At 33.2% G+C, this 24,815-nt stretch overlaps 5 protein-coding genes across 6 annotated transcripts in view; 1 reads left to right on the top strand and 4 right to left on the bottom strand.

Annotated features, from left to right (window-relative positions):
- Positions 1 to 1,667: 1,667 nt before the first annotated feature.
- On the bottom strand, positions 1,668 to 4,371 carry LOC104818172 (salicylate/benzoate carboxyl methyltransferase-like). The gene is made up of 5 exons (XM_010547630.1): positions 4,284 to 4,371; positions 3,937 to 4,066; positions 3,370 to 3,759; positions 3,007 to 3,264; positions 1,668 to 2,570 (listed from the first exon to the last, which is right to left on the bottom strand). The coding sequence occupies exons 1-5, from the start codon at positions 4,328 to 4,330 to the stop codon at positions 2,220 to 2,222; spliced, it is 1,176 nt and encodes a 391-aa protein (XP_010545932.1). The 5' UTR covers positions 4,331 to 4,371; the 3' UTR covers positions 1,668 to 2,219.
- An 8,275-nt stretch (positions 4,372 to 12,646) lies between these two features.
- On the bottom strand, positions 12,647 to 13,640 carry LOC104818171. Its single transcript, XM_010547629.1, has one exon. It carries the CDS (start codon positions 13,565 to 13,567, stop codon positions 12,812 to 12,814), a length of 756 nt encoding a protein of 251 aa, XP_010545931.1. The 5' UTR covers positions 13,568 to 13,640; the 3' UTR covers positions 12,647 to 12,811.
- A 5,788-nt stretch (positions 13,641 to 19,428) lies between these two features.
- LOC104818170 (membrane steroid-binding protein 2-like) lies at positions 19,429 to 21,197 on the top strand. The gene is made up of 2 exons (XM_010547628.2): positions 19,429 to 19,824; positions 20,676 to 21,197. The coding sequence occupies exons 1-2, from the start codon at positions 19,517 to 19,519 to the stop codon at positions 21,049 to 21,051; spliced, it is 684 nt and encodes a 227-aa protein (XP_010545930.1). The 5' UTR covers positions 19,429 to 19,516; the 3' UTR covers positions 21,052 to 21,197.
- Positions 21,198 to 21,323: 126 nt separating this feature from the next.
- LOC104818169 (nucleolar protein 58-like) lies at positions 21,324 to 22,788 on the bottom strand. Its single transcript, XM_010547627.2, has 3 exons — positions 22,592 to 22,788; positions 22,433 to 22,511; positions 21,324 to 21,638 (listed from the first exon to the last, which is right to left on the bottom strand). Exons 1-3 carry the CDS (start codon positions 22,598 to 22,600, stop codon positions 21,430 to 21,432), a joined length of 297 nt encoding a protein of 98 aa, XP_010545929.1. The 5' UTR covers positions 22,601 to 22,788; the 3' UTR covers positions 21,324 to 21,429.
- A 1,657-nt stretch (positions 22,789 to 24,445) lies between these two features.
- Positions 24,446 to 24,815, bottom strand: part of LOC104818168 (heavy metal-associated isoprenylated plant protein 20) — a 996-nt gene continuing 626 nt past the window's right edge. For both annotated transcript variants that reach the window (XM_010547625.2, XM_010547623.2), the window contains exon 4: positions 24,446 to 24,791. In XM_010547625.2, the coding sequence (XP_010545927.1) occupies positions 24,561 to 24,791 (231 nt within the window). In that variant the 3' untranslated portion in view covers positions 24,446 to 24,560. The remainder of the gene's footprint in view (positions 24,792 to 24,815) is intronic.

The raw sequence follows: 24,815 nt of genomic DNA, 5'->3' as shown, positions 1-24,815 counted from the left end.
TGACCCTATAGGCGCATTCGATATAGCAGTATAATCCGAAATCTCTATTTCGGATATACAAGTCATAGGCGGTCTCTAGCAAGACATTATGACTACCTATCCCGAATAGAGTTTGTTCGTGATCTTACGAACGTCAGTGATGATTCCGGCTGATGATCCTTTTGTATCGCGATATCATATGTCGAACATAAGCCATGGACAAGCCACCTTATCTAATTCGATTGCTTTCTCGTTCACCGAGTTCGACTGTCTGAAATAGACGACGTTCGTCTATAGTACGGTCACACATTTCTACAGTCTCGCTCACACGAGGGGCCCAGCGATATCTCTCTCTTTTACGAGAGGTACAAATCTCGTCTTGACTATCTACAATCCAACACATGATTCGTTTTGTACCTGATACACATCTTTATAGTCCTCCTATTACGCATGACGTTTGACGTATTCAAAGCACGCAACTCCTCATGTCGGATTCTGTAGATATCTCAGGTCTTAGGATCCAATTATGGAACCGCCATATGAGATTCAAGTCATGACCCTAGTCCATGTGACAATCTCATGCGGGTCAATCCAGTATTCCGTTCTCCAACGAATACCTATGATCGTGATCGTATCCAATACCTATGATCATCTATATGATCATCAATCACACATCATACTAGTCTTAGTATATCATTATTCCCACAATGATACATGACTAGGGAGTTTAGTATTGTTCATAACAATACATGGATTTCATAACATATCAAGTATGCACGATACGTAATGAATCAAACACTCATCCATAAATCATAGAAAGTGTCAATACATCAAATGTATCCAAGTAAAGCTCGTAAACAGTACATCATAGAGCACTAAACCAACAATTTCAGTATTCGTTTTGAGTTCGGTTCGAGAACATTCGGTTCGCTTCTGTCGGTTTTATAAAAATATGTATAAATCAATTATTATTTTATATTCGATTTTGATTTCGGTTTGGTTTTGGTTTTTGTTAAGAAAATTTTAGATCCTTAAAAAAATTAGTTTGTTGGGTTTTTAATTCAGTTATGTGCGGTTTCGAAAAATTCGGTTTACTAAAAAAATTATCGTTCTAGAACTTTACACGATTCGGGTTCGAAAACGGCATCACATTTTTTGGCTTGGTTCGTTTTGGTTCCGAAGAATCGTACCGAACTGAAAAATGCGGTATTTTTTTCGATTAGAAATTTCCGAATAATATTATTTTTAAAAAACCGAATTTTTCAAAATCGAATCGAAGTTTAAACACCTCGAAAAACCAAATATTTTTGTAAAAAGATTTATTTTTTTTAATAAAAACCGAAACTGAAATCGAAAAGAATATAATATAGTAATCGATGAACACATATTTTTATAAAATCGAAAATATCAAACCCGAACCGAGTACCCAAGTTGTGACTCCTTGTCACCATATCTGGGTTGATAGACGTTTCAATAGATAGTGTAACTAGGCCCATATCCATATATTTGGCATATATTGTAAAGTTTTTTGGAGCCTCATTGAACATACATAATTGGCTTTTATTTTTACATTCGCGCGTTATCCTCTTTTTTATTATAAAGGCGTTATCCAAGAGGTACTATAAAGAAGCGGCCATGGATCGGGAAGTCTTGACCAATTTGAATTATTGAGATGGACCTTTTCCACATAAAAAATCAATTCTGTGCTTCAATATAATTATCACAGGAGTAAGCGTTATACCACTAAAAGGTAGACCCTTAATATCTTCCGTTTCGTACAAGTAGCTTCCGAGGTATCTGCAAAAAACATGTTTCTTTCACCACCGCACGAAGAAAATATCTTTCACACCCTCTTTTTTATATTTTATTGTCATACTATTATTACAATGTGGTCCAAAGCTCACGGTTGTCTTGAATTGGTAGACATCAGACAAGATTGATTACCAAATACGTACACGGTTTTGGCTGTCACACACTTTCTGTCCCCAACCATCTCCCATTCGTGTTTCTCTTATAGATGATTGTGTAGTAAGACCCACCACCGGTAATTCCAACTCCCTTGTTTCCAAATCTCAATTGTTACCTTTCGATCTTTTTCAAATTCCACACGCGTAGCCATCAATCACAACTTAAATAATTGGATAAAGTAGCATGCATGCACGCACGCACGCACACGTCATTAAATTGCTGATGCAATAGCCAGTAGCATTTGGGTCCCCCGTTATCACAACAAACTTCAATTATTTCCTAACCAAAGAAAGGACGAGAGTGACTGTCGTCTTGTGAAGACAGTCGGAATGCATCGAGACATGGCGTGCGTACTTTGCGAACAGTGGGTCGACAATGTCTTGTCCGAAATGAGCGACCAGCATCGGTTCGCTCACTGCTCTTATGCAGCTCGCCTCTCTCTCTCCGCTCCTGCATCTCCCTAGCGTATGATCATCCGTGCTTTCCCCCAAATCGAATCCATGTGCTTCTAATTCGCCCATTTCGAAGGAGCCCTCGTTACGTATAATCTCCTTCATTTCCCCTTCGTCCGGATCGTAAAACGGCATGTTGAATGAATCCATCTCTTCTTCTCTCACAATTCCCTGCATCACATTCATCATATATTCATATCAACGCCTTTCCAATTGAATTAGAACAGTTTACTAATTGTTAGTCTTAAAAGTAGAGAGGGGGGCGTCTAGGGCTTCGGTTCGGTACTCGTCGGATTTGGTTCCTAAACGGTTTATTCAGTTTTATAAAAATTGAACCAACCGAATGTTAATCGGGTTGGTTTGATTCGGTTTTAGTATCAGTTTGATTCAGAATGGTTTTGTTATACGAGTACCATATAAGGAACGGAACTTGATATTAACACATAAATTTATACATAAGGTTGATGATTCGAATTTCCGTTCAATATTTATCGGGTTTTGTTTGGGAGAGACTATTTTGGATCTAAAAGAAGTAAAGCAAATTAATTAGAACAAAATGTTATTCGGTTCGGTTCAGTTTGTATATTCGTAAAATTAGTTTTAGTACCTCTCGGACTAAATCGAGAAGAGATTTGGATAGCAGAGTCCAGAAGTGGCAGCAGTCTCTGTACAAAGGATCACGACGAGCCTTTCTACCGATTAACGTAAGAACCATACGTCCATTAGATGCCATCTCTTTGGATCGTAACCTTAGAAACAACGTGAAATCCTTCCTGAACTGATTTATGTAAGCTTCGTATACAGTTTTAGGGCTAGAACTCGTTATGAACACACTCCCCTTGTTGTCCTTTATCCCTCGCGGAACCTGAAGTATTAAAACGAACAGTTTTAGGGTTTATACATGTGATCTTTTTGTCAATATTGGGCACCATTGGAATTCAATAAAAAGTTGAAAGATACCGAACCTAACCTCGGAAAGAAAATGAATACTGTAAGAGGAATGCACGAAATGAAGACTCTTGCTTGGAAAGAGCCTGGAATAGAAGGAGCCTGGCACTCCCGAAACAAAGCACGACGACCCTTTGCTCGCTTTTCGGAAGAAACTTGCAAACTTGAACGTCGTGTTGAAGTCGTTCTCGGGGAGATCGTTCAGACAAAACTCGATTTCCGGTGGGTCTCGACCCTTCTCCAGGCACAACGCATTGACGGTGTTTACGATTTCGGACATGCCCAAGAACGTGTTTTGCCCTGAGGAGCAACCCAAGTCGGCCGCTTTGATGCACGGCGGAAAATCTAATCCGATTAGCATTTCTTTCGTGTTCTTCACCCGCACTTGTCTCGATTTCTCTATAACTTTTCTCTGGATGAAAACAAAGAAATTGCTTGGTAAGAATTTCTATAGAATGGAATTGTAGCACAAGAAGAGAGAGAAAAAAAAGAGAACTACATAACGATTATAGGTATATTATAGCAATAAATAACGTACCGTCACATATAAATTATGAATCATATAGATAACGGTCATTTCAATGTGTACCTGAAGAAGAGAGTTGCAAGCATAGCTGTTTTCTCCATCTCCACCGGTCATACTAAGGGCACTGATGAAAGGGTAGATATTATTATTAGCCCTCCTTCCATTCCCGTATTTATTATCCTCCTTTCCACCTCTGCATGAAAACATGTGCATGTATGTTCATAGTACATTACATGCAATGGAACAATAACGTTAGGGAGAAATTAAAGTTAGATTGCGGGAGACGTGGATAGAGCATATGTGTTTTTAGAAGCTGTCCATGGACATAACATAACATAACATACATACATACATACATTAATACATACATATATACATGTAAAAGGTGTATATATAGGACAAGATGGAACCTTTGGGAAGGAACGAAGAGGGGAACATTCGAATCTGTCTCTCGCATTATATATTGTATGAAAAGTCCAGAGGATGTCGTTTACACCTATTGAGTGCATTTGTGAATGTATTCTCTCCCATATTTATAGATGATATGTATCGACCCTTTAAATGGAACATATGTATTGTGTTTTTTTTAAATCACAAAAGGTGAAGCGTGAAACACGAGGACACTTTGGAAATTCGAAGGAAAAAAAAAATAATACAAAACTACAAAGGCGTGAAACTGACAAGTGTAGACTCCAAATTGATAACGTTTTTCCTTGTCGACGGGAAATCATATTCAATTTATAGATTATTTCAGAAGATATTTTAATTTATGAATCAATATCAATACATTTATTTAGATTTTGTAAATACTGTTTCATCATCGTAAAAGCGTAAAAATATAAAAATTAAATTCGTGGAAGAAGTCATCCATAACGTTATATGACCGTTATTGGCGCTGAAATTGCTCTACAGATCAATAGAAATTTTGTTAGTATATTGTGTCTTCGCTCGCACATTTTTTCAGCGAACACGTTTGATTTTGGAGTTCTTTCATAATAAATAACCGAAAAGATATATAATTTTGTTGGTATGAATAACTCAATCAATTTCTATAAATTATATTTGATTGTATAGTTCTATATTTATACGGTCTTGTCTTGTGTATTCGATTCATCCTTATCGATTTTATTTAAAAGTTTCCTAGAAAGTGTTTCTTTTGTATATCGTGTTTCGCAGCGGTGATTATTCTCTGTCCTCATCGATACTCGGGAATTCAATTATTAAATGTGAAGTGATATATCATATGTGTCTGTTATTAATTCCGCGCACCAAAAAGGCATGGGTTTGTGTAATGGAGGAGACTCGTGGTCCGAACAAGTGGCAGACAGTGTTTACACATAAGTTCAACGTTTCGGAGGAATCGAATTAACTAGAGATGTTTTGAGTGCTCGTGTGTGAACATATAAAATAATAAATATTAAGCTTCCTAATAAAAAAATATTAGGGATAATCGATTAAAAAATTACGATTTTTTTAACAACATATATAAAATTATTGTTTTTTTTATCTTTTATATAAAATTATAAATTTTACTATATTCCTGCAAAATTTATAAATTAATGATTTTATATAGAAATTCATAATATTATTGAATGTATAGAAATATATTAAGAATAATAAAAATTGTGAAATTTTATATAAATTTTGTAAAATCAATTATTTTATATGAATTCTTTTTGCAATTCTTTTTTATGTCGGTTGTCCTAAAATATAAAGAGGCTTATCGTAGTCGCATTTGGCACATAAACCCAGAACAGTATAATATTGTATTTAAAAAATTTTAAAATTAGTTTTTAATAACAATACGATGATTTGACCACGTCCATCTCCACATACGTGTTCTTATCGTGTGTGTGTGTGTGTGTGTGTGTGAGAGAGAGAGAGAGAGAGAGAGAGAGAGAGAGAGAGAGAGAGAGAGAGGTTGTAATCTTTCTTCCAAACTTTATAAGTGCGTTATACTAAAAATATATATATATTTCTTTTGGAAAGAAAATGAATATTTTATAAATTTAATATGAATCAAAAAGTCGAGCAGAAATCATATGATTAAAGAGTATACTCTGTATATATCATAAATAAAAGAAATATGTTCTAAACTTAACATAAGACATGGAAAATCGAAAAGTTGAAAACGGAAAATCAAATGATTGGTCTGAAATTGTCAAGGTTCAAATAATTTTTAAATTCTTTGGATTCTACTATTGAATTTATGGGAAAATAATATGTGATAGAAATAAAATTAGATTTTGAGATATGATTAAAAATAATAATAGATACAATATTATTATGTCAAATATTATGTATCTGATTTATTTCTATTATATCTATATTTTTTTTAATTTTTTGTTAATTTTTCTATAAATATTTGAGTTATTTTTATTATAATGTAACAACAAGAAGAAGAGATATATCAATAATAGTAATTCTATTTTTTTTTCTTTTCATTCTTGTATAATAATATCCCTTCACTATATAAAATTTTTTGTATACATAATCTTGATTTCAAAATTGTGAAAAAGGTTATGCTAATGAAGTCAATGATTCTTCGGTGGAGAAGAAAACATCTCGATAAATAAAGAGATACTGAGAAAGCATAATGATAATTAATAAAAAAAGTTAAAAATAAGAAAAGAGAATGACAAAAAAGAGAAAATATTCTGATTTTCTAGATAAAAATTCGATCAAGATATTTTTTTATCGATCTAAATAAGGATAAGAGTTTCTAAATTCTGACGGATGTTTTGTCGAAACTGTTTTCTATAGACCCAAATAGTACGGTTTCGATCGCTGAAATATCGGAGGATAGCTTCTCCAGTTAAGATACAATTCGTTGTAATTATTTTTTACCCTTACATATTTGGTTTCAGTGTTTCTATAATCTCATTGCGTTGTTATAATCTCATTGCGTTGTTGTGTGAATGTTAGAACCTAATTGAAGTAAAGTTTTGGGTGAAATATGGTTTCATGGTTTTTACTTTTCATATTGAGGGGGTTTCCACGTTAAAAAATAGGTCTTGTTTAATTTTATTAATTGTGTTATTATTGCACTAGATATTGTCATCCTCGTATATTTATACAAATAACGGGTTTTTATTTCTGATTCGTGGCATACGATATAAATAACATAAAATTCTTAACATGTGATACCAGAACACTTTGATTGTTCGATGTACTTTTTATAAACGATGGAGACAAATACTAGTCAAATGGGGAGCTTGAACGGTATCAACTATTACATATGGAAGGGTAAGATGAATGATCTACTTCATGAAGTGATGTCAATGTGGATTAATCAACCCATTTAAACTCATCCCAATTGGGTTAATTTAATTAATAAGTTGGGTTGGATTAGCCATACAATAATAATTTAATGGATTGGGTTTGTGACACCTATAACTCGTATTTCGCATACAGGTTGTGATACATGGATAAATAAAATCACAACAGTAAAATTTCGAAAGAAAAATTACATGAATTTTAAAAAATATTCGTCAGAGTATAATACAACGGAAGATATTATCAAATACATAAGTACATTTTACATACATATATAAAAATATCAGTATGTAATACAAGTGGTGATAAATTATAATACAAAGGTTCAAAGTTCACCGCTCTTTATTTTCTGAAAACGAAATCAAAGGTAATTGTATATGATCAGACGATGAGCTATCATTGGGCCCCGCGTCTGTCTCGGCCACTACTGCTGCTTTCGACCTGAAACGTAACAACGTCCTAAGCTACATGTTTAGAGAGGAATTTAGATGTACCCCGAGATTTTTATTTTTATTGAAAACGACCAAACAATATAGTCATTACTATATGTATACATGCGACGAGGTATATCAATCAAATCAATCAAAGTTGAGTCAAACAACAATCTCAAACATAATCCGTCAATCGTCTCTATGTGTATCTTACACGTAGATAAATCTAACATCTCATTCATGCCTGTGGCAAAAACGAGGCGCAACACTCCAAGCAAATATTATGCGAGGATCTTAAGTGGTTATCATACTTCTCATCAGTAACCGATATCACGAATCTCAGTACGAATATATCCCTATACCCACTCCATACATCAAACCCCGATACCATCGACTGTCGAGCAAAATAGCTCTATGCTAACTACTCCTCCTTACCGACCATTCGCATCAGAAAATACTCATCGAACTCGATCTCACGTCTTTTAATGTATGTCCGTACCACCTCGCCGAAAGACACACGTAACTTTCCGAGTCTCAGGTTTATTTGCCAATCAATGGGTGATTCACATAAATCTGTAATCCGTTCTATGGCCAATGGAACGTTGGCGCAGTTGCCAAAGAACCGTACTGCTTTGTCACGTATTCGGGTGACACACAAACCCAAATATGTGAATCACTGGATGTCATAAGATCGCATAATCACAACCACGTCACCATGGTATGATAAACGACTCAAATCTATTATCGTACAATACGGAGATTTATAGTCAAGACAATCATCGTGATATCATTCAAAACCCGTCTACAATCATACACTGAATAATATCCGAACTCATCTGAATTATGTCAATGTTATGCCATCTACCCTGACAAAATTCTTCTATCACAAATAGTCATGCATTATTACTTATCGTACACACGGTCAAACATAAATAATTTCTTTTAAGTTTGTTCATACTTATTTTATCTTATTTCAATAATTTATTATCTTTTAAATCATCGGTTCGATTAAACTAGATTTCTTCCCATTCATATTACCATTTCGGCTCATCCTAAGATTGATACTTACCCGGTCGAACATATGTATGGTCTGATTCGAACTGAATTTAGTCAAATTTTGGTTAAGTTTTGGGTTGGGTTGGAGTTGGTCGGTCCAGTTGTTAGACGTGGTCGGTCTAGCTTTTTTTTTTGGACGGTTTGGTCTTAAGTTGGACCGAACTGTTGGTTGTAATGCTCTAGGATGATCCTTGATATGACATTTTGACTATGTATTGATTCATTGGTTTATGAATGCATTATTTTTTCCGTTATATGATTGGCATGTTTGTTATATTTCAGTATCCTTGAATCGTCTGCAAGATGATTCTAAACTCCCTGGTCAGTTGTCATTATGGGAACAATGATGAATTAAGATCAGTATGAGGTGTGATTGATGCATTGGATGCATATCATAATCATGGGTTCTCGGTGGTAGGTTAGGAGGTGAAGTCTCCACATTTAGGTGGAGCTTCCTCGGATAGGATGCTCGGGAGATGGTGTGAGCTGGGAAGTGTCGGGTTTCACCGGGTAGAGTCGGTGTAGGTTGGCGCTAGGACACTCCCTCTCGAGGTGGAGCACGTGCACTCACGTGTCTCATTCTCGGTGGAACATCGTAGATGACTAGGATCGTCTTCACGCGACAAAACTGTGGGACAATTCTAGTTGGCAGGTTAGGGTGCGAGGGTAGAATCCGCATACTCAAAGGTAGTGTAGACTCTACGGGGATCCTGGACTAGGTATCTAGCGGGTTCGGTAGTATGACTCAGGTTAGTCTCAGGGGAAGTCGGGATAGACTTAGGAGATGAGTAGACGTTGGGTATAATCCTCGGGTTGCTAGCAGGTGAAGTCTCGGACTTTACCAGTGAGGGTTAGTTAGACGGTCTAGGGAGTCATACAACCGAGGGTAGCATTTGTCGGTCGGGCGACGTGGGTTAGGACTTCGGTTCGAGTCCTATCGGGGTGAACGTTCTAACACGAAGTGTTTCAGGTATAGATGAGCAGGATCGGTGGCGGTATAAGGCGAAGAGGTCTTGAGGAGTCATCGACGGGAGCTTCATCAGATTCATGGCGACATGTGACTAACTCCGGTGCATCAGGTAAGTGAGGTAAGTCTGGTAAGTTGTGTTTTAAATTCCGACGAAAGTTGATCGGTGCTGAAAACGACGATATCCACTATGCTTATTTTTATATTCCTCTTTCTCCACCAAGGTGGAGATTGTTGGGTTTAGGGCTTAAGACCCATAATGTTTTATGATGAAGAAATATAATCTTCTGTTTGAGAAAGAGGGTTTTCGGCTTTGTCGAAACTGTGCGTATAGGCTTTAGGTTATTCAACCTAAGGAGCGTCTTCTTCACTCCTCGACGAGAGAAGCGGCTGAAACAAGAGAGAGAGAAAGGAGAGAGAGAAAGGGCGATTCTGGTGACGATTCCGGTGAAAATCGAAGACGGTCAGGTTTGCTATCTCTCGGGTTCTTCCTTTCGGTTCTTTTCTTCTTGTTTGCTATGTATAAACACATAGAGAGGTGAGACTCCGGGTTTGTGGAGATCCACCAGATTTCTTTCGTTTTCTTCTCCGATCCGTCGCATAGTGGATTCGTCGCACCGTCCGGCCGAGATGTAGGCCCGAGATTTATCTCGGTAACCGAACTCGTTAAAATCCGCTGTGTCTTCTTCTTTATCGCACGAACGAGTGACGGAGAGATCAGAGAGGGTTCGATACCACCTTCACAATATCAATACATAAATCAATTGAAAAATAAATTTCAATTTGACATTTTTTACCAAATAAATACAAAACGTGAAATAATCGTTAATTTTGGCTGACGTAACATTTATATCTACTCGTTCATCGCTTTGACACCATCACGTCAACGGCTTATATCAACAATTTTTTTTAATTACATATCACCAATTTTATATATATATATTTATATATATATATATATATATTTATTTATTTACATGTGTATATATATGTGTGCCTGCGTGTTATTGGTGATGTGTTAATTTTTTAAAAATAATTATGACGTGGTGTACATCTGTCGCTGATGTGGCGTGACAAAACGATGACTATCAAAATATAAATACTATGTCAATTTCACTATGTTTCTTTTCGTATATTTATTTGGCAGAATTGTGAAATCGGAGTATTTATTTATCAAATCGAAAAATTATATATTTTATGGAATTCTCAAAAAAAAAATATTTTTATTTTATTTTTTGGATTATAAAAAAGAGAAAAATGTGGATGGATTTAAGAATTCACGCGGCCCATAAAGTGAAAAAAAAATCCCAACTTGGGCTTATGTCTAAAACAAATATAGGCCCATCCACATGCCACTCTCCTGCCCCCAAAACATGGATATTAATTTATTAATCTGTATAACTGTACTATAGCTTCATTTTTTGAGATCATAAATCCTATTTTGGGTTATATAAAAATTTGTTTGATGATATACAATCTACCTTTGGATCAACACTAAAGTTTCTAAATAAAATTCTGAAATTCTTAATTAAAAAGGTTTGTAAGGCTGCATTATTTGTATTAATATACACACAACATAGTCCATCAAATTCAATTGAATCAATTTTTTTTTTTTAAAAGGTGTCGGTTTTAAGAACAAAACATATAAGTAAAACGAGAAATATAACACAAGATGGGTTGAAACTTAGGTGAGAGAACAGTTTACACTTTCACCTCACTGTTTTGCCACCCACATTCACGCATGCATTCCTGATGGAAAGGGTAATATATAATGCCGGAAGTTATATAAGACCACATGTACCTATCAACTTTGGCTCTTTCATATTCCAAATTTGCCCTAAATGGGTTTAACCTAATAACAATAGTTAAATGGGTTGTGTCAACCCATAAAACCCATTTCACCCCATTTAATCATTTTAATATTCTACATCATTTCTAACAAGAATAAAAAAATATTCAATTAGATTATCATTTTATTTTATTTTAGGTTTTAAAAGAATTTTTTCTAATTTTAAAATACTAAAAAGATATTTTTATATACGTAATTTAATATCCTAAAATTATAATTTTTTTACGTATGAAGAAAATTATCCAAAAATTATATTAAATTATGTTAATATCAATACCCACAAAATAAAATAAATAATATAAGTAAATAAAAGAATTCACGTTAATTTCATTTCAATTCGAATCAATTCAATCGATTCTTCGAATCGATCCGTTTTGATTCATTTCGAGTCGAATTCGTTCGATTCGCATCGAACGGATCGTTTTGATTCGTTTCGAGTCGAATTCAATTAAGACAAAATCAATCTGTTTGATTTGTTTTGAGTCGAATTCGAGTCGAATCGAATTCGATTTGAATCGATATGTTTTGATTCGTTTCGAGTCGAGTTCGATTCGACTTGATTCGAATCGAATTGATCATTTTGATTCGTTTCGAATCGAATTTAATTAAGATCAAATAAATCCGTTTTGATTCATTTCGAGTCGAATTCAATTCGGATCAAATCGATCCGTTTTGAGACGAATTTAATTCGGAACGAATCAATCCGTTTTGAGCCAAATTCGATTCGAATCAATTTGTTTCGATCCGAATCAAATCGATCCATTTTTCGGCTCAAATTGATCTTAAAATTCGATTCGTTTGGGTTCGAATTCGATTTTTATTATAAAATTCTCATTTATAAAAAAATATTCAAATTTTAATTATTTTTTATATTGAGTTTTAATTCGATTTTTATTTTAAAGAAATTATGTGCATTCGATTTTATATCTAATTTGAGCATATCTTATTTGATTCGAATTAATTTATTTTTTATTTTGAAATATAAATATATTGACTTTATTTATAAATATATTTTTAATATTTTATTAATCAAAACTACTATCAATAACTAAAGAATATAATGTTTAATGAGCTATTTGGGTTTTAACCCATTAAACCTATGAAACAATTATAACTCAAAATAATAACCCAAATATAATAATTCGGTTGTGCCAACTCAATTTGACATCTATAACCGCAATGAAACAAAAAGGGACGAGTGTGTCATAATTTGAGCCACGACGAGAGACAAATATTCTACTTCAAGTGTGTATCATTTACTCGAAAGAGAGAGAGAGATTTTGGTGTATGTTTTCAAACTTGTTAACTAAAACTGTACACAGAGCATGGGTTTAGCACGGAACGAATCCAATTCCACTCTCACTTTCTCTCCTCATTGACAGCTGAGGCCTGGCTATGGAGAATCACTGCCACAGATTCCCGGCGGCGAAACATCAACTGTTTCGCTATGAATTCTTCGATCGTCTTCTGAAATTCCTCGTTGCTGAGTTTATCCTCCGGGTAAATCCCGTCGTCCCCCTCAACTTCCTCTATTCTCCGGCACTTCTCCGTCTCCGATCGCCGGAGGGAACCTTTGGCCACCTTCTCCGTACTCTGCTTCACCGGAATGTCTGATTTGCTTCTCCGGTAGATCTTCCGATGATCCGACGCCAGATCGTCGGTATCGCTCGACGCGCGGTCTTCACGCGCGTGAGATTTTGAATTTGAATGCGAGTTCGTCTCGATCTCGGTCGCGATCGCCTGTTTATCATCGTACACGATCTCATCTCCGGTCTGATTCTCGTGCGACGGCCCGGCGCAGTGCTCGCCGGATCTGACGAACGCCTCGTAAAAATCGGCGGATGACGGATCGGAGGACTTGGCGAGAAGAGCAATGACGATGGAGTTCCCCAGGAGGAACATGAACAGAGGACTTAAAACGACGCAAGCGAGACTGCGGATAAACTCTCCGGAGATTTGGACGGCTCCGGCGAAGGGAAGGCGAGTGAATGTCCATGAGAGAAAGAACAGAGCGACGGAGACTTCCGCCGCACGGAAGAAGCGGCCGAAACTGCGGTAACGCCATAACGCCTTGGCTTTCTCTGCTTTCACGTAGTCGAAATCAGTCGAATCCATTTCTGGAATCACATAAGAGACTCTTCGACGATTTTCCCAGGAAGCTCGAAGAGAGAAATTCTTGGAAATGGGATGGAAGAGGGAAAGAGAGAATACGAGACTCTGCCTCCCTGCCCAAATTTCTCTCTTTTTATAGACTTTGTCGACAGCATTCGCCCTTCCTTTTCCCTTTCAAATAATAATTGATATATTTTTTTTTTCCACGCATTTGGACGTGCATATACCATTTCTCTATATTATTTAATCATTAATTACAAACATCTAATCATATAAATTCTGTTTGTTTTCTTATTTTCCACTAGAATTTTTTTTTAAGTCAACCAGAATGATTAATAACGATTCGTGTTGGTAATTCTTTTGACTCGCCACAACAAATTATGTTGTTTAAAATAAAATAGAATAAACAGCTACTGATTATTCAACAAAAACTCTTATTCCATCATAAAGTTTTATAAAAAATATTATATAAATATAAATTCGCCGCATGGCATGGTTCAACTACTACGTACGTATGTAATTATTTAAGAAATTGAGAAAAAGAAATGGAGAGGGCAAATGAAGAGTGAACTAGTTTCGTATTTGGCAAGTCTTATCTATTCACCGATTCATTAAAATCAAAATTTAAATTTAAAAAATAAAAATAAAAGCATGTCTACTCTCTAATATATATTTTTTATCACTCAGATTTATAAATTTTAAACTTTATTATGAAAATGTAATTTGTCAGACACGCAATTGTTTGTGCCTCAATTTATTCACACCTTACAATTTCTTTCTTTTAGAAATTCTCTTATTCGTATATTTTTTTCACAATATGATGCATCTTATTTGAAGAGGAAAAGGCCGTGGGACAGAAAACATTATTATAAATTTATAATATGTGTTTTTTGTGTGTATATACACGGAAAAAGTATAAAAAGCTTTAAATTCCCCCATGTATATACTATGATTTGTATGTGTCCACGTATGAATGCGCTCATAGATATGTACTTTATACGATATGCATATCATCTTTTTATATTTAGAATTCCATCCATCTTCATTCTTATTACTATTATAATAATATATAATTTAATCTTATAAAAAATATATTTTAAATATATTATTTCCAGGGAAAAAGCATATAAATAGAGAGGGGTCCTGATTCAAACTTTGACCGGTGGCAGCAGGCTACGTGGAATAGACAGTTTGTAGCCTTAGAGCAGGGCACATGAAACAAAACGACACCGTATTAACCGAACCTCCCCCACCCAGAAAAGGGGTGCGCACGGGTAGAGTACCCGTACCGGTACCCGTACCCATATATTTCAGGTAATGGACTTTATTACCCGGTTTTGATTTTATATAAACCAGGTATCTGTGATTTATGTTGATAAAATATCCGCAAGTACCCGGAATATATAGATGCATTTTTTGTTTGATGGATCATTCCCAATGCTAACCCTTCTTATGCATTTTCATCCATATTGAATATCTAACAGAAAAACAAATAGTTTAAAATTTTTATGAATTAAAATATAAAATAATAAACATACACGAAGAAGACCAAGAAGAACACGTAATAAAACTAAAAAAAATGGTTTATTTTAATTTGAAATCCTAACTAAAAGCACCTTCGATCATAGAAGAAATGACAAGACAGAGAAAAAATCCCAACTAAAAATCATCAAATCAAAACCTTAACTTCAAAACCCTAACCAAAAACGAAAATTATAGAGAAACGGAATTACAGAGAGTGAAATCATTATGTAGAAATGGAGATTGAATCTGGATAAAATGAAACCTTCAAGCAAAAGGGAGTGGAGAGAAAACGCTTAGGAGATTCATTGGAGGAAACCAGAGAGAGAAATTTTAGCGACTTTCACAAATTTTGTTTGGTAAAGGTAGAGTGATAAACACCTTTATTTTAACCTACTGGTATAAATGCAATTTAATATAAATATAAGGATAAAATAGTAATTTCGAATAGTACAAGGTATCCGAGGATACCCGTTAATAGGGGTGTCAAAAAAGCTCGAGGCCGGATATCCGGTCCGAATCCGTCCATAAAATTTACAAGCTCGGGCTTCACAAATCAAGGCCCGTTCGTTCTTCGGACCGGGCTGGCCCGACCTGGAAAATTACGGGCCAAAAGCGGGTTCGGGTCGGGCCGGCCCGATCTGGCCCGTAGACCCGATTAAAATATAAATTATATATATAAATATATGTGTATATAGGTAAATATATGTATATTATATATATATATATATATATATATTTGCACATATTTAATCATATATATATGATTTTTTGGGAGATATAATCGGACAAAAAGACGTTGAACGTGCGAATTATAAAAAAAAAATCACATGGAAATAATTATGAACAGATCAACCATGAATACCAAATAAAATTATATATCATTTTAAGAATGAAATTCTCTAAACAATTTGGCATCCATTGGAGAAGCAGCATGTTATTGTCCAAATGAAAAAGTAAAAGTGTTGAGATTAAAAGAAGAGAAAATTCTTGTAGAGTAAACCATGTCCTTAGAAAACTGGAATCTTAAGATTTTTTTTTTGGTCCGATATATTCGATTCATTATATTAATTAGTAACACTAAAGTAATGCAAGGAAAGGTGATGGTGACCATCAAACATATAAAATATTAATATACACATATGTGTATAATTATATATAGCTTTGATTTTATGTCGTTTAGGATATAATATTAGTCCCTTTCATATTATTTTGAATATAATATATATATATATATCTGGAAAAAAAATACTTGGAGTCTGTTAATTTTTTACAACAAAGTACATTATGTTTTGTGGCAAGCATACAAACTTTTGTTAGATCACTTTTGTACCTTCATAAAAGTTTATAGGCGAATAATCCATTTCCACATTAACTCGATATATAATAATTACTAAAAAGATAAGCAAGAATATATATATATATATATATATATATTTGATAACTAGGATAATTTTCCGATCTTTCGACCCGACTACATCCATCTTAGATCGAGATTTTCCCATTTATGTCCTGTCCACATTATTTTATCCCATTTGACAGTTACGCACGTGGAAAATTCATCGGCATATTCGTCAACCAACATACATGTAACATATATACATAAATATATAAAAATATGTATAGAAAATTCCATAATTAGGAACATTTGTTTGGAAAAGCCGAGGCGTTTTCTAATATTCTCGGGAATAACCGACGTGTGCACACGGCTTTGACACCTTTCATATATTGTTTCGGTCATATTCGGATCTTATTTTTGTGAACATTATTCTTGAGTCGATTTTTTTTTTATATAAAAAAAGTGCACAAAAAAGAGGGCACGAGGAGGAGGAATATCGGATTCCAAGGGGTCCGGTGGCTCCGTTCCTTTGTACCCATAACGAGCAGTTATGGATTCATTTTGGGCTTTTGCATTAGAGGTTTTGGGTCGAAGAAATTATGGCTCATTTGTCGCTTTTATTGCGTACAAAATGTGTATTTGTGCTAATAATAATAATAATAATTGCCTTTTACCAAAAAAATAAATAAATAATAATTTTATTGGCTTCTCATGAATAAACATGACTGTTGATTTTGTCTAAATCAAATTTGGCGTCTGATGGCAATTGTTGATTTTTACATGATAATTTCAATATATTTGAATTTTGAACCACTCAATATTATGATTTGAGATATTTTTCTTAAAAAATCTATTTCAGTTCAGTTTTAATTCCAATATTTATGTATTCAACTTTTTTTTTCTCTTTTTAAAAATTAATTTTTTGTCCAACTTTAATTTGAGTCAAATCTTATACCCGATTTTTCATTCAACTTTATCAATAAAAAGAATATTTATTGATTTAAATATAATTAGACTTTATTAGATTTGATTCTTTACAGTTAATTCAAATTATTAGTTCTAATTTTTATTATAAATTTTAAAATGAATAAAATAAAGATAATTGGCAAATGACTAGATGTATTTTTATTTCCTTTTGTGAGTTAAATGAAAATAAATATTTAGAGTAATTTAATTTTTTTACAGGTATAATTATTGGGGCATTTGAGTCTTTGACCATTTTTATCTATTTATGATTTTTATTAAATTGAAGGAAATATATCCAAACAATAGAACTTCTCTTCTCAGTTTTAACAAAATAAAACCTAAACTTTGTTTTTTATCAAATAAAACATCAACTTTATTTTTCAGTCAAAATAAACTCCAACTTTAAAATCTTTATCATTTTTAACTTTATTTCTAACATAACGTTCCGACATCCTACATAGCAAATCAATATTTTGACCGTATTTGACATATCATCATCCACATATCATGATATCGGAATGTCATGTCATCAATAGGGTTAAAAATGACAAAAATTTTAAAATTTGGGTTTATTTTTGACTGAAAAATTAAGTTAGGTTTTATTTAATAAAAAATAAAATTTAAATTTTATTTTGTGAAAACTGTAAAGTTTAGGTATTGTTTTGAGATTGTTTCAAAATTGAACATACACACCGTCAAAAAAGATAGGGAAAATGATATTTTTCTACATCAATTTAGTAAAATGTGACCTTTTTCTACACGAATTTTTTATTTGACAAAAACCTACACTATATTATCAGATGTCTCAAATCTATACACGAATTATCCAATTTTACTGCAATTTACTACACAATCCAAAACGGTGTTAAAATGTCCGTTAATTGATGACGTGGAAGGCCACGTGGTGGCTGACGTGGAAGACCATGTGGAAAATTTTGCCACGTCACCACGCCACGTCAGATTTTCAAATAAAAAATTAAAAAAATAAAAATTTAAAAAAATAAAAAATAAAAAATTTAAAAAAATTTAAAAAAATTCAAAAAATAAAAATCGAAAATAAAATAAAAAAATAAAAAATACATATATATACATATATATACATACAAACATATATAAATACATATACATATATACATATATATATATATAAACATATGCAATACATATATATATATATATATTGTATATATACATACATATATATATGTATGTATACATATAAAATATAAAAAAAAATACATGTACATACATATATCTATACGTGTATATACATATATATTCATATCTATATACAAATACAAATATAAATATATATACTCCTATGTATTAATATATCTATATATATATATACATACAAAATAAAAAAATATACACATATATATATATACATCTATACAAATATATATACATACATACAAATATATTTATATATACATAAATTTTTAATTTGATATACAAGTATATATTTATATATACATAAAAAAATAAAAAATACATATATATACATATATGTACATATAAATATATTTATATATACACAAATATATGTATGTATATATATGTATTTTTTTTATTTTGTATGTATATATATATATATATATATACATTGTATATATTTATATATATATACATGTATACATGTATACGTATTTATATATGTGTATGTGTGTATATATAAATATATTTGTATGTATGTATATGTATATATGTATTTTTTTTATGTAGTTAAATTTTTTAATTTTTTAATTTTTTTTTGAAAATCTGACGTGGCGTGCTGACGTGACAAAATTTTTCACGTGGCATTCCACGTCAGCCGCCACGTGGCCTTCCACGTCATCAATTAACGGACATTTTAACACCGTTTCGGATTGTGTAGTAAATTGCAGTAAAATTGGATAATTGGTGTATAGATTTGGAATATCTGAAAATATAGTATAGGTTTTTGTCAAATTAAAAATTCGTGTAGGAAAATGTTATATTTTATTTTTAAATGTCATTTTTCCAAAAAGATAAAACACAAGAGAACATCAGTTTAACATCAAAAGCTCAGAATAACGTGAATCTGACCGGTGACCAGAAAGACCAACAACTCTCTCTCTCTCTCTCCCTCTCTCTCCCCATCATCCATGGCACTGCAACTTTGGGAGACTCTGAAGGAAGCCATAACAGTCTACACAGGGCTTTCTCCGGCGGCGTTCTTCACCGTTCTTGCCCTCGCCTTCGCGATCTACCATTTCGTCTCTGGCTTCTTCGTCTCTCCCGAAGAACACCGGCCTCGGTCTTTGGATGCGCAGCCGCTGATGGATCCTCTTCCCCCGCCGGTTCAGCTCGGCGAGGTCTCCGAAGAGGAGCTTAAGCAGTACGACGGCTCCGACCCTAAGAAGCCCCTTCTCATGGCGATCAAGGGCCAGATCTACGATGTTTCACAGAGCAGGTACATGTTGATCCTTATTTCATCGCGAAAGTTTTTCGAAATTCGGATTATCACAAGTTCGATTCTGGATTGATAGAACTAAACGAACACTAGGTTTCTCGATTAATTAATAATAGTGAAATTTGTAGCTCGAATCGATAGCTCTGTAATTTCTCCGAAGAATTTCCGATCTTTTAGGATTTTGGTCGTTTGCTGGATGAAGTTCAAAATCACAATCGTTATCTTATCAACTTTCATTTCTGGTTATCTAATTCGACGAGAAACATCGCAGTTTTTTTTTTCCATGTCTTAGCTATTACTTAGTTTTATGGTTTGTATATGTATCCGATTTGGTTTGAGCCTTTCTGGGTATTTCATGGTTTTTCTTTCTGCTCCTGATTTGACAAATCTTATTTTAAATTTGTTTTTTTAATCTCCTCCTTTTTGTCATAATCTTTCGAGTTGCTTTCTGCTTCTCCATTGTTGATTTCTTCATCTTTTTAAGAAAGTGTGCCATCACGAGCATCATAAACGTGTATCACATAGGATTCTTCAATGATTCGACTACTACCATAACGTATGATAGTTTCGTTACTTTTTTTTTTTTTCAATTTGTCCCTCTTTCGGGTTTCTACGCATCACATAACCAAAAACGTTTGGGATATTAAGTTTTGATCGCCGTGATTCAATTGCTGTATCATTCCATTCGAGTTGTGCAATACCCTTTTCACACGTTCGTTGTATGTGTACAAGCAGAAAACAGTCATGATGCATGTTAGCACATACGCCATGCATGGCATTGATGTGAATCATCCTCAAGCTTTTTTACATGACTCTCAACCTTGCTGCTTCCATCCTTTTCTCTTCTGCAGAATGTTCTATGGACCAGGCGGGCCATACGCTCTTTTCGCGGGCAAAGATGCGAGCCGAGCTCTGGCGAAGATGTCGTTTGAGGAAAAGGACTTGACGGGGGATATCTCGGGTCTCGGTCCATTTGAGCTGGAGGCATTGCAAGATTGGGAGTACAAGTTCATGAGCAAATATGTGAAAGTTGGGAGTATCAAGAAGGAAGTTCCGGCGACAGAAGAAGGGTCGGAGCCCTCGGGAACTAACAGGGAAGCAGAAGACGGTCCTTCTAAAAACTCGGGAGAAGAAGCTGCAGCCGGAAACCCAGAAGAAACTTCTAGAAACGCGGGCGAGGAAGCTGCAAAGGCTGTGGCAAATGGTGATGCTGAGAACAAGGAATAATGTAGAGAGTTTTTATATGTTCTTAGGGTTTCTAAGTATAATCGGTTTACGAAGTTTGTCATATTCATCATGCCGTTATGAAACTGAATGAATAGACGTGTATGACGTGGGAAGGATTGAAAAGTATAAGTTATTAGCGTAAATCATTTGCGGCAAATGTCCTTGATATTTTTCTCAATCATATTTGCTAAAATTCCGCAAATTATATGGTTATTATATTTGCCATATAATGAAAAAAATAGTTATTTTATTTGCTAAAATAGCACTTGAAATATAAAAATATGAGCCACTGCTCCATGAAAAATAGAACAGATTGTATTCAGAGATTTCACAGTTCAATTACCATATCGAAAACATAAATTTAGTATTGTGATAATTTTATTTATTTTCTTTTTCCTTTTTCTCCTCTTTTTTATCATCTTTCTTCTCTTCCTTTTTCTCTTCCTTCTTTTCTTCCTTTGCGGGTCCCACGAAAATCAAATCAACTTTGCCGACTTTCTTCAGCTTTTTCACCACCGCGACTGCGTCCATCTGACCTGTCACCGTTAGTTTCTGGTCCTTCATATCCGCAGCGATTGAATCAACTCCTGTTTCCCATTATATATATATATATACACACACACACATTGTTCATTAGAATATTAACTAATTATATAAAAAAAATTCCACCCCTATATACAAAATATTTATGGGCATTTTTAGGAGCATTAATGCATATACAAATTAAATAAATGTCCAACAAAACACAATGTGTCAAATCCACGGACAACTAAATCCTCTATGCTATAACCGAAAATAAGGTTTGGAAAAATGTATTCACGGTATCGCTTTCGTTCCTTTCCTTCGTTGATACGTAATGAGCAAAATAAGTATTTAAACTATAATATTCTTTCGGAGAAGGTTAGATATTTAATCTGCCAAATATTCCATGTTTTTTTTTTATCGATATATTTTATTAATATTTTAAAATATTATAATTTTATTTATATATTAGATAAAAATAGTTATTTAAAGATTATTGATTACTAATATGTGAAAAGTATAAACAACATTATGAGGACACGGATAAAGATATTATATATATATCTACAAAATATCTGTATCCTCATACTCTGACCAATCTTGAATGTTGGAAAATTTTGGATTCACACTTTTCAGAAATAATAGTATCAATACATCACATGGGATCTAAATCTTGGAAACCTCTTTTTTTTTTTATTAATTGATCCACAAAAATCAAATCGTAAATTAACCATATTAGACGAACCAAAGGAAAAATATAATTCCAGGCTTCTGATTATAATTTTTAATCCTAATATATATAATTACCCGATGAGATCGTAATATAATTGAAAAATAAGAAAAAGAAATTACTGATCACCGTAAATATCGGCAGCAGCTTCAATGGCTTTCTGTTTGGTCTTGTCATCCGTCATGGTTAAGACCTTCAACACCACTTTCTGAAAAACCACACACATATATTTTATATATATATACGTAAGTAAATAAGTAAAAGAAATTACTACAAAAATTAAATTACCTGAGCCATTTCTTCGAAGAATCTTTCAAGAAGAAGACGTTGGGATCAAAACTAGAGAGAGAGAGAGAGAGAGAGAGATTTAGAGAGAGATTTTTTGGGGGGTTGAAGGGAGAGAAGAGAAAATGGTGGGTTTTGAAAAATTTGTGGTGGCTTATTGGAAAGGACGAGACAACGTGACGTATGTCATGTATAATGGACTCCCATTAGGCATTTTTGCGCTCTCTTTCTAACTTGTTCTATTTGTCACTTTATATTACGGTATCATATAGTACCAGAAAATATTATACAACTCTGGTTAGGCATATCTGCGTTCTCCTTCAAACATATATTTTTTTTAATATATATATGGTTTTAGATATTTGAATCTGAACTTCAATCTTATATTTCCATTTCTAGAATTCTCAAAAAGTATTTGGCGAGTATATGAATCCGATTTTTGAAAAAATTAATATTAATTTATAACTTTTACAAATAATAAAAATAATTTTAATTTGAAAAATATTAAAGGTGCTTTTAAAATTTGTAATAAATAATTTAAACTTATAAGAGTAATACAAAGAATTTTATAGTTTTAATTTTATAAATTTTTAATAAATCTAAAATTTATTTTTATAATTATGTCGAATAATTAGAGATATAATGTAAAATATTTTTAGACAATAAATTTCTCTTCCCTCGAAATTCTCCCTAATATCAATTATCTCAAAAAAGGGATGAAATTAATGTCCCGAATATTATTGGAGTATCATGTTAATAAAGACGGAAGATATCTTTAGCATTTTCGAATTTTTTGGAGGTACAATGGCTAGAAGTTTATTTTTCTATAAAATGTATAATTTATTAACTTTTTTTTAAAAATTTTGTAAACAAATAAAACTCATATTGTATCATCCAAAAGATTATGTTTTACGTGGATAGAACAACAAATCCTTAAGACAAATAATATAGACAACAATTTAAACGAAACTAAGCCATTATAAATTAAACGAAACAGTCTAAAAAATATATTAGGTTGCAATAATCTGGAGTCTTATAAAAAAACGAATAGAGTTGGTACCATGAAAGTGTATTAGAGATATACACACACACACATATATTTGTGTATATCTCTAATAAACCCATTAAAAAATTATTTCTAATTTTTCGAATGTAATATTGTACGTAAATGTTTTATTAAGTTCGTACAATTAAGAACAATGGCCCATTATCATAAGGGTGAACGTTTCGATACGGTTCCTTAGAAGCGAATCGAAAAGTGCGCTATTAATTTTTTCGAATTGGATCACGTTTAAAATTTTCAAATGATATTTGTTTTAGAAAACTGAATTTTTCGAAATCGAATCGAACCAAACCGAATTTTTAAAAAACTCGAAAACCTAAAAATTTCTTAGAAAGATTTATTTTTTTTTAACAAAAACTGAAACCGAGACGAATCGAAACCGAACCAAACGGAATATTAAATATTAACCGATTTGTATATATTTTTGTAAATCGAAAGAGAAGGAAAATTCTATTATAATTTATTTTAATAGACTGGAAAAGCTTTAATCGATTAGTTAATCTCTAAATCCTAAAATAAAAAAATCTTGAACAGAATTTGCAGGACTTTAATAGAACTTCAACAGACTTGTTGATCATAGAAAATTGTTGAACTATGTCAATCCTTGTAAATGTATATTATATAGTCCAAACTATATAGTACCATATATCATATATCAAATCTAAAATATTCGTATCTAATTCTTTAATACTCCCTCCGTTACTATATAATTATTGTATTTTTCATAACGAAATTAACATAAAGTTGGTAATTTGTTCTAACGTCTGAACCGGTTCAAAATGTACCATGAGGTGTAACATCTTAAACCATCCAAAACTTTCATTATCTCATTATAGAACAAAACCAACATTTAACGAAATATTTTTCCATACATTTTACAAAAACACAAATAAAATTTTAAAAATCGATTCACATAATAGTACAAGCATGAGGATTATCATCGCTAAAAAGCGAAGCAGCGACCTCGTCGCCGGCCACCGCAACGGAATAAACCGCCGGAGTGTGGAAGAAGGTGTGAACGCCGGCGGAGGATTCGCTCCGGTGAACGTCGGAGTAAAAGTGGTCGGTTACGTAAGAAGGGTATTTGTAGAAAGAGGCAAAATGTGAGTAACCGGGTCGGTACGGCCACGGTTCCGCAGCCTTACCGGCTCTCCGCACCGCCTT

The sequence above is a fragment of the Tarenaya hassleriana genome, unplaced genomic scaffold (genome assembly GCF_000463585.1).
Source record: "Tarenaya hassleriana unplaced genomic scaffold, ASM46358v1 Cleome29, whole genome shotgun sequence".
NCBI classification, from domain to species: domain Eukaryota; kingdom Viridiplantae; phylum Streptophyta; class Magnoliopsida; order Brassicales; family Cleomaceae; genus Tarenaya; species Tarenaya hassleriana.
This window is presented reverse-complemented; position numbering and strand designations above follow the sequence as displayed.